Source organism: Myodes glareolus, chromosome 9 (assembly GCF_982192425.1).
Source record: "Myodes glareolus chromosome 9, mMyoGla1.1, whole genome shotgun sequence".
NCBI lineage: Eukaryota > Metazoa > Chordata > Mammalia > Rodentia > Cricetidae > Myodes > Myodes glareolus.
The window spans coordinates 95808657-95818594 of NC_142034.1; the positions used below are offsets into that span (position 1 = coordinate 95808657).

At 50.0% G+C, this 9938-nt stretch overlaps 1 protein-coding gene across 6 annotated transcripts in view; it reads left to right on the plus strand.

Annotated features, from left to right (window-relative positions):
- The window catches only part of Flywch2 (FLYWCH family member 2), a 29211-nt gene extending 21907 nt beyond the window's left edge, over positions 1-7304 (plus strand). For 4 of the 6 annotated variants that reach the window (XR_015003498.2, XR_015003496.2, XR_015003499.2 and 1 more), the window contains 3 exons: positions 4153-4579; positions 6298-6592; positions 7106-7304. Coding sequence is in view for 2 of the 6 variants with exons in the window: in XM_085694693.2 (XP_085550819.2) it covers positions 4153-4579; positions 7106-7203 (525 nt within the window). In the remaining 4 variants the exon portion in view is untranslated. The remainder of the gene's footprint in view (positions 1-4152; positions 4580-6297; positions 6593-7105) is intronic. The other 2 variants (XM_085694693.2, XM_085694694.2) reach the window with 2 other exon arrangements.
- The last annotated feature ends 2634 nt before the right edge of the window (positions 7305-9938 follow it).

Genomic DNA, 9938 nt, shown 5'->3' on the forward strand with positions numbered 1-9938 from the left:
TGAGGCTTTAGGGGCACTTTTCTAAAAAAAGCTGGTGATGCCCTTGCTTGGTCCCCTGCCAGCCCTTGAATCCTTTCTCCACCCTTATCTTCCTTATTCTTTACTGCCACTTTCACATTTTTTCTTTTCTTTCTTCTGCTTCTTTTTAAAATTGTGTTTATTTTGTGTGTGCCACATGTGTGCAGTGCCTGTGGAGGCCAGAAGAGGGCATTGGATCCGAGCTGTACAGGTGGTTGTGAGCTGCCTGATGTAGGTCCTGGGAACCAAATCCCCATCCTCTGGAAGAGCTGGAAACCCCTGACCACTGAGCCATCCATCCTGCCATGTTTTTTCTGCTTGATTTGGGGAGGGGGCCGGAGTGTGTATATGCCTGTGGCTGCCAGAGGACAGCTTGTGGGAGCTGACCCTCCTACCAGGTGGATCATGGGATGGAACTCAATTCTTGAGGCTCAGTGGAAAGCACTCTTACCTGCTAAGCCATCTTGATAACCCTTGTTTTGGAGGCAGACTCTGGATAAGTAGGTTTGACTTGAACCCCCCAGTCCTCCTGCTTTAGCCTTCCTACCGCTGGGATTGTAGGTGTATGCCATGACACCAGCCTCAAGGGACTGGGACCTGGACATCTCAGGAGTCGTTATTCTGCCTCTCACAGACTGATGATATGTGAATGACTCCCACCCATTGTATGCTCTTGGGTCTTGAGCCGTCTTTGCTCTTCGGGGTCTCCTTGGTCACGACCAAGCTCATGCGAGCTGCTTCACTTGGCAACGCTGGGGACTTAATGTAGGCAAGCTCTCAACCGGGGCTACACCAACTCTTCACCTTTTTTTGGGGTAGTGGTGGGGATCAGTGTGTGTGTGTGTGTGTGTGTGTGTGTGTGTGTGTGGTGTGTGGGTGGGTGGGTGTATAATGCTGTACACATGCAGAGGCAAGAGGAGGATGTTGAATGCCCCCTGCCCCCTACCTACCTTATTTCCTTGAAACAAAACCTCTGACCTGAATCAGAAGCTCACCATTTTAGTGAAGCAGATCAGTCAGCCAGAAAGCTACAGGGACTGCAGGGATCCGAATGTCTCCGCTTCCAGTGCTGGGTTTAGGCATGTATGGCCAGGCCTGGCTTTTTCATGGTGCTGAGGACTTGAACTCAGGTCCTCAGGCTTGTACAGCAGGTGCTTTTTTCTTCTTGAAGTTGGAATGCATGACAGTCCTGCCACTTCACTCTCCTTAGTCTAGGATTTTAGGTGTGAGCCACCATACCTAGCTTCACGTAGCTATTTATTTATTTATTTATTTATTTGGTCATTCGGTCATTCATTTGTTTGAGACTGGGTCTCACGTAGCCCAGGCTGATCTTGAACTCCTGGTCCTCCTGCCTCACCCTCATATGTGAAAGATCTAGTCTGAGGCTGTTTATTTCTAAGCAGAAGACTAATAAAATAAAATTTACCTTTCAAGTAAATGTATCCTATCTTTTAAAATGTTAAATATGTGCCTACTGCAAAAAAGAAAAAAGAAAAAAAGAAGAAGAAAGAAAGAAAGCAAGAAAGAGAGTTCGTGGACGTTACGATTTGGGAAGGTGGGTCTGGAGAGATGGCTCAGCAGTTAAGAGCTCTCACCGCTCTTCCAGAAGCCCCAAGTTGGATTCCCAGCATCCCTGTTGGGCAGCTCACAACCACCTGTAACTTCAGCTCCAAGTGATCCGACACCCATTTCTAGCCTCAGTGGGCACCTGCACATGTGGCATTCACTCACGCAGACACACATACATATAAATAAAAAGTATTTTTTTTAAAAAAAAAAAAAAGATTGTGAAAGGTGGAATTGGGAACGGCAAAATCCCTCATTCTCATCATCATCCCGGATTCATCCCAGATCATAGGCGCTGTCGTGCAGTCTTGGCAGATTTGAAGAGCATTAGCCAGGCGTTTTTGTGGAATAACCGGTAATGGGGCGCTGAGGTTTCCTGGGATCCCACAGAGGTGAAGGCCTCACTCAGCACAGCTCAGTGATGTCTCCTCACATCTGTGTGACTCATTGCAGATATTGTTGACTCTGATCACCTGGTGGAGGTGATGAATGAGCCCTGTGGTTCCTAGTATCATCCCTGTTTCCTTGGGAATGAGTCACTAAATGACAAGGGAGAGGACTTAAAGTCTGTCTCAAGGAGGAACATCCTCTTTAGAATCCTGTTTGCTTGAGACAGGGTCTGGTTTAGCCTGACCTGGCCTTGAACTCTATATGGCCAACGGTGACCTTGAACTCCCAGTGCTGAGATTATAGTCATGTGCTACCATAAAGGTTTGTGTGGCATTGGCACTGGAACCCATGGTTTTGTGCATGCTGGACAGACACTCTCCCAACTCTATTCCCAGCCCTGAAACTCTTGAGGAAGACTCGGGCCCTCTCTAATGTATATTGTTATTTATATCTTTATGGACTTGTGGATATTTATTTTATTCTTAGGGTTATAATCCTACCCGCTTAAGGGTGGACTCACTCTGTGGAGTGCTTTTCTTACTGGAATTGGCTCTTGGCCAGTGGGACTGGGTTCCAGTCCTGACTCTCACCAGCTGTGTGGTACTAGGCCACACCACTAAGTGCCCAAGGTCACCTCCCTGGGGGCAGAGTGGGATAGTGCTAATACTTGGGTTCCTGTAATGAATATCAAGATTGACATCAGATCTTGTCCCTGACTCGGGCTGCTCTGTGCTGGACTTGGCAAGAAGGCCGGTGGGGCAGGTTACCTGACCTCTTCCTCACACCATTTCATCCAAGAGGTTTCTGGGTCTCTCTGTTGTATGTATGCATGTGTGGCATAGTGTGTGTATACGTGTGACATACCATGTGTATGTGTGTCTGCAGGTGCTCTCGTGTGCATGTCAGAGGTTGGTACTGTGTATTTTCCTTGACCTCTGCAAGGTCTCTCACTGAACCTAGAGCTCACTGTTTTGGCTAGGCTGGCATCAAACTATCCCCTGGAGTCTCCCTGACTCAGCTCCCCCCCCCCAGTGCTAACCACACCAGGCTTTTTATGTGAGTGTTTGTATCCAAGCTTGGGACTTATACTTGCACAGCAGGACTTTGATCACTGAGCCTCTGGGTCACTTTTGTCTTTGTCAACTTGGGTTCTAAGTCTGAAACAAGATCTTTTCCTCCCTGTGCTATGGATTGACCATTTGAATGCTAGGCAAGTGTACTGTGTTCCTGAACTATATCCCCAGCCTAAAACTAAGATTTTTTTTTTGACAAGATCTTATTATATAGTCCTGGATGTCCTGGAACTGGAACTTTTTATATAGACAAGGCTGGCCTCAAACTCGGAGATCTGCCTGCCTCTGTTTCCTGAGTGCTAGGTTTGAAGGCTTGTACCATCATGCCTTATCCTAAATTTTAATATGCTTGATTTTATTCTAGTGATTTGTATTAATCTTTCTTTGTTTGTTTTTGAGACAGGGTTTTTCTGTGTATCCCTGACTGTCCTGGAACTTGCTTTGTACACCAGGCTGGCCTCACTCACGGAGATCCACCTGTCTCTGCCTCCTGAATGCTAGGATTAAAAGATTGTACCACCACTGCCCAGCGATTTGTAGTAATCTTATTTACTTGCTGTTTAACTTTTTTTTTTTTTTGAGGTTCCAGGGATCTAACGTAGAACCTTGTGCATGCTTAGTGTGAGCACTACCACTGAGCATGCTAGGTGTGAGCACTACCACTGTGCATGCTAAGTGTGAACACTACCACTGAGTATGCTAAGTGTGAGCACTACCACTGTGCATGCTAAGTGTGAGCACTACCACTGAGCATGCTAGGTGTGAGCACTATCGCTGAGCATGCTCATTTGAGCACTACCACGGAGCTGTTCCTCAGTCCAGCTTATGTATATTTTCTTTCCTGACATTTGCGTTGTACATTTCCTGACCCTTTTCTTCTGAGTAATGGACTACTGGGAAAAATTACGTTGTGAATACATATGACTCATCTTTTTGTAGATGTTAACTCTATTGCCACTGGGGGCACGGGAATGAGTTCATGTAAGATAGTAAAACAGTGAAGGGTGAAATCGCTCATTCCCGCCATCACCCTAAGCTACATCTCAGATCCATTTGGTAGCACTCCATCTTCCTCCACTGACTGCTTTGCCTCCTCCCTTAGGACAGAGCCCCTGGACTCCCAGGTTCCTGGCCAGGGAGGAGGAGGCAAAGGAGAGACCTATCTGCTAGGGCGACGTGGCCTGAGGGACAGGCTACTGGTCCTGGGATGCCCCAGCCCAAGCCCAGTGAGCAGGAGGGTGAGAGCATGAAGGCCGGCCAGGAGCCAGCTCCCCAGCCTGGCACGGATGTGGTCCCGGCAGCCCCCAGGAAGCCCAGAAAATGCTCCAAACTGGTTCTGCTGACAGCTTCCAAAGACAGCGCCAAAGTGGCCGGGGCCAAACGCAAAGGAGTGCACTGCATCATGTCCCTGGGGGTGCCAGGCCCCGCCACCCTGGCCAAGGCCCTTCTCAAGACTCACCCCGAGGCTCAACGGGCCATTGAAGCAGCGCCCCAGGAGCCCGAACAGAAGCGCAGCAAGCTGGACCTGGGTGAGGCTCCTGTCGCTGGCGCTGTCCCCTCAGAGATACGTGGTCCCTTTCAGAGCTGCCATAGGCAACTGGCTCCAGTTCTGAGAGTCCCCACTCTTCCCTTTGCTGTCATGATCCCTGCTCCTCTACTTCTCTGAGCACAGGTGGGAGGGAGAGGGCTCAGGGGTTCTAGGTGCTGCTGGGTTCTCCTCGAGGAGCCTGGGACCTGTCTTAACCCCTCCTAGTCTTGCCAAGTAGCCTTGTTCCTTAGAGTTCCCTCTGCATGGCCTGCATGCCTTGCTTCATCACAGGAGTGCCGGAGGTTGAGGTGGGCCTGCTGCTATGCACGTCCATGCTGGAGGCTGCTGGTGACTCTCAAGGCCTTGGCTACACACAGGTGTTTCCCAAGGCCTGGGCTTCTTGGGCACCTGCCACATGTTCCACAAGCATCTCATAGCCGGTACAAAAAGTGCCGTCATTTCTTTAGTCGGCCAGTTCACCCGTCTGTAGACCTGCAGTTCTGTGTTCACTGGGCGCTGGGCCTCAAGGCCAACAGAAGCTGTGGGGACCCCCCTCCCTGTCCCTTCTGACCCAGCCTCACCCACACTGAAGCCACTACAGCGGATAGAACAGGGCTCCAGGACACTGCCAGGGGGCGGCAGAGTAGTCTCAGAAGTTGCAGGCTGATGAGCGTCCAAGGCTTGCCGGGATAGCTCAGTGCCCTCTGCTCTTGATTACAGTGATGAGATGATGGGAGGCCATGAGTAACTCGAGCCTCACCTCTTACCACTCCACCATGGCTGTGCCCCTTCCTCAAGTGTGACTGGGTGGGTGGTGAAGGGTGACAGCAAACTGTCCCTTTCGCTGTACTCAGCTCAGGCTGGCCTCAGGTCAGATTCTCAGGACCTATGGTTATCTCAGGGCTCCCTGGGAGTAGTGAGGTGGCAGGTAGCAGAGGAATTCGCTGGGGACAAGCAAAAAGAGGGCTGGCAGATACCCTTTGAGGACTCAAGATGGTACAGGAGAACAGCAAATGGCCAAGTTTGGAGTACTCAGTATCAGGACATTGGGGTGGTGGCCACAGGATGCACTTAACACAAGTTAAAGACTTGAGACTTGGTCTAGGGTCTGGTGCAAATGCCAGTACATACACATAGCTCCCAACGTCACCAGAGCTGAAAGCAGAGCCCTAGGCCGACAGCACCTGGACAGCTTCCTGGGTGGAACTGGAAGTTCCCTGACCTTGGTGTCTTACTGTGTGTGTGTATGTTGTGCCCATTACTGTATGTGTTCTGTGTGTGGTTGTCTATGTGAGCATCTTTCATTGTCTCTCTTGTCCCTGTGTATGACTTTTACCCATGAGGGTGGGTGGGTGTTTGTCTGAAGCAGTTTCCCCTCCCCACTAGGCTTGGAGCAGGTTTTGCTGCAACTCAAACAAACCTTTAGGGTATGCTCAGTGGCACGGAAAAGATAAGTGAGCTGATCTCTCCCAACAGAAAAGCATCTGGCAGGCCCTGAGATAGTGAGGATGAGAAAAGCTAAGTCCTGGGCCTCTGTTTTCTGCCTTTGCACAGACGGTCCCTTGGGATCAGCCACGTATTCACTGACAGGAAGAAGACAAGAAAGCTCCTGTGCCACCAGTTAGCTAGGGCAAGGGACACTGCCGCAAGGGTAGGAATGTAAGGGGATAGCCTAAGGTCATAACGATTCATAGTCCCACTGCCCACCCCCACCCACAGAGGCTAAAATCTCAGGAAAACCAAATGGAGTGACCGTGGCTACAAGCCTGGAGTTCTTTGGGGACCATGAGGACCCTCGACCCCAGCTGCAGCTGAAGCAGTGCTGAGGAGTCAAGAAAGACGTTGGTGTGCTGACTCTCTGCTCCTCCTAGTCAGTTCTGCTCTGGGCGCCTCCCTGTCCCCCAACTTGGTTCCCACCAGCACCGGGGCAGAGGATGGGTCTGTCACTACACAGAGGCCATCTACACAGAGGAGTGGAGTCTGGCTGGGAACCCGCACTTCCCACAGGACTTGGGTATGGGAACATCTTGTGTACCCTTTTCAACCACAGGAGACCTTAGCTGCTTCCTTTGTAAGTGCAGGATCTGCAGCAACGTGACTTCTGTGAGAGTTAACTGGGGCCAAACTCACGTTTCCAGATGAAATGCCAAGGAAGGCTGGTACCCCTTCAGGACTGTGCTGGGCAGCTGCCCTTGATCAGCTGACAGTCTCCTGTCCATTGTTCCCACAGCTCCCTGTCTCTGCTCTACCCAGGGTCAGGTGGTGGTGACTCAGCCACTTCCTGCTCAGATGTTTCCTAGAAATGTTTGTGACCCTGACCTTCATGGCTTTTTAGGGAAAGTATTTCCGGTGTGGCAAGTACTTCTCTAGGTCAGTTAAGAAAGGTATCTGGCCCTGTACTGACCCCTAAGAAGCCACGGTGAAGGTGGCTCTCAACTCATAGTAGAGCAGTGTGAGCCCAGGGCCAGCCTCCCCTAGCCTTCCTTTGCTCATTGCTTTCAGTCTGACCTATCTGCCTTTCTTCTAGATACAGATGACCCAGAAGACAGTGGAGAGTCTGGGGTGTCTTCTTCAAGTCGTGAGGAGAGCCCTGTGTTCCCTGAGGCACCCAGCCCTTCCCCATAACCTTGGCAGCTGCTCCAGCATGTGCTGCTTGCTGTACCAGTTACTTTTATAAGCAAGAAGGAAAAAAGAAAATAAAAGAAACTGTCTGGTATTTCCCTCCATGGGTAGGGTTTTGTTATTGTTGGGTTTTTTTTTTTTTTTTTCCCCAGACAGGACTTCGCTGTATATAATCCAGACTGTCCTGGAACTTAGTCTGTAGACCAGGCTGGCCTCAAACTCAGAGATCCATCTGCCTCTACCTCCCAAGTGCTGGCAGTAAGGACATGTGCCCACCCCCTCCAAGCTAGGGCAGGTTTAAAACACTGTAGGATTTTGGGTCATTGGAGACCCGCTCTGACCCCAGCACTCTGGAGACTTCCTTTCTCCCTTTCCTTCCCATCCCGGACTTGCCTGGTCTGAGCCCTTTGACCGGTGGAGTCTCTCTTGAGGCCTCCAACCTCTAGCCTCACAGGTGGGCTCCCTGGGCCTGGAAAACAAGCTCTTGGCAGAGTGGTTCCCAAGGCTTCATCTTTGTGCTGCCGCTAGCCTGAAATGGTACCCCTGCCCTGGACTCAGGACAGCCTGGTCTTCATCACTGCCTGCCCCTTCCCTCTGCAAGAGGCATCAGGTTCCCTCTAGCTGAGTCCTCCGAGGTTGCCATAGGCCACTGTCCTTCGTAATCTAAGGCTGACCTCTAGAAGAAGACCCTTGGATTGCTGGCTCCTGGCATGGGACCCCAGCCTCCTTCCTACAAGTATCACTGAGGAAGGAATGAGCTAACACCTGAGACTTGTCAAGGACCTGCCTGGGATCCTCACAAGAGTGCAAGGCCACCCAAGAGATCACACACACAGCATGGGCCCCTAACCAGAGTAGGATCCCTGGGGCATGCTGACCCGCCAGTCTAGCCAAATCAGCAAGCTTCAAGACCAGTGAGAGATCCCAGTTTCAAAAAAATAAGAGGGAGCGCATTTGTTGACTTCTGGCCTAAACACACACTCCCATTCCCCCAGCCCCACCCCCGCACACGAAGGCCTGAGAATAGAGCAAGGGAGAAGTGGGGCCAGAAGGGGGCAAGGTTACCCTAACCTTTGTGTGCAAACCCCTATGTTTTCCTCCAGTCTGTATATATTTTCCTGGGTTTCCAATACTCCTAGATCTCCGCCGCCGAGACTCTGCCTCACAATTGCTCCTGGAGACCAGATGGGGACGCGCACAATCCGCGCCCTCCCGCTTCTCCGCGGTACCTGAGTGTGGAGCGCCTCCTGGAGTGAGGTCTTGGATCACTGATTTCAGTCAGTACTGCTCGGCAGAACGTCAGAAGCAAGGGCTCCTTGAGCACCAGGCACAGGATGGCTTCTTGCATCATACGATGTATTAGATTTATTGCTCCCGCTTCCTGCCCCATCCCCACACCCGTAAGCTAACACTACCAGAGAAGGGTTCTTTGTCTACTTGGGCTCCTGAGTTTACTAGTATGGAGACAGTAAGGAGAGGAGCCTGCAGGGCCACGAGCATGCAGAGCATGAAAAGGAGAGATGGAACAGAGATTTGGTATTACCAAAATGCAGAGGGTTTATAGGTTCTGCCCATGTATAGTTCAAATGTTGTGTGGGTCAGAGTAGCCCGCGGTGGGGGGGGACTTGCCCGAAGCTGGTGTCCACCAACTCTGAAGTGAAGGGGGAGCCTGCTAGTCCTGTGGTAAAAAGCTATGGTAAAAGCTGAATACAAGGCACAGCAAACAGTCCTCCCTGGGAGCAATCCTGCTTCTGCCTCCTGAATACTAGGATTACCGGCCAGTAACCACCATGTCTGTTCTTAAACTTGGGCTTTTAAAACAGGGCCCCTTGTGTCCTTGCGTTCCTGATTATTTTTCTACCTCCCAAGTAGCGAGGATTCAAAGTGTCGCTCTGTTTAATTTTTATTTTTGAGGTGGTCTCAAAACTTACCTCTCAAGAACTGGGATGTGGCCACCATGTTCGGTTTTATTTGTTTTAAAATATTTATTTATTGATTTATTTGTCTATTGGATTTTTGAGACAGGGTTTCTCTGTGTAGCCTCAGCTATCCTGGAACTAGCTTTTTTTTTTTTTTTTAACATTTATTTATTTAGTGTACAATATTCTTTCTGTGTGTATGCCCACAGGCCAGAAGAGGGCACCAGACCCCATTACAGATGGTTGTGAGCCATCATGTGGTTGCTGGTAATTGAACTCAGGACCTTTGGAAGAGCAGGCAATGCTCTTAACTTCTGAGCCATCTCTCCAGCCCCCCTGGAACTAGCTTTGTAGACCAGACTGGCCTCAAACTTACTGAGAGATCCACCTGCCTCTGTCTCCCAAGTGCTGGGATTAAAGGTGTGCACCATCACTGCCCAGCCTCAAGGATTTATTTTCCTTTCATCTGTGTGAGTATTTGCCTGCATGTATCATAACATGCACATGTCTGATTCTGACAGAGGCCATAAGAGGAGGTCAGATCTCCCTTAAAGGAATTTTGTTCTCTGCAAGAGCAGTAAATGCTGAGAAATTCTAAGCCAGAAGCTCTCAGTCTGTGAGTCAAGACACCTTTGGCAAACCTCTATCTCCAAAAACATTGACGTTATGAGATTCTTAGCAGTTTTATGAAATGGCAACAAAAATAATTTTATGGTTGGGGTCACCACAACATGAAGAACTGTATTAAAAGTTCACAGGATTAGGAAAGTTGAGAACCACTGCCTAAGCCATCTTTCCAGCCCATGTTTTTTGAGACAT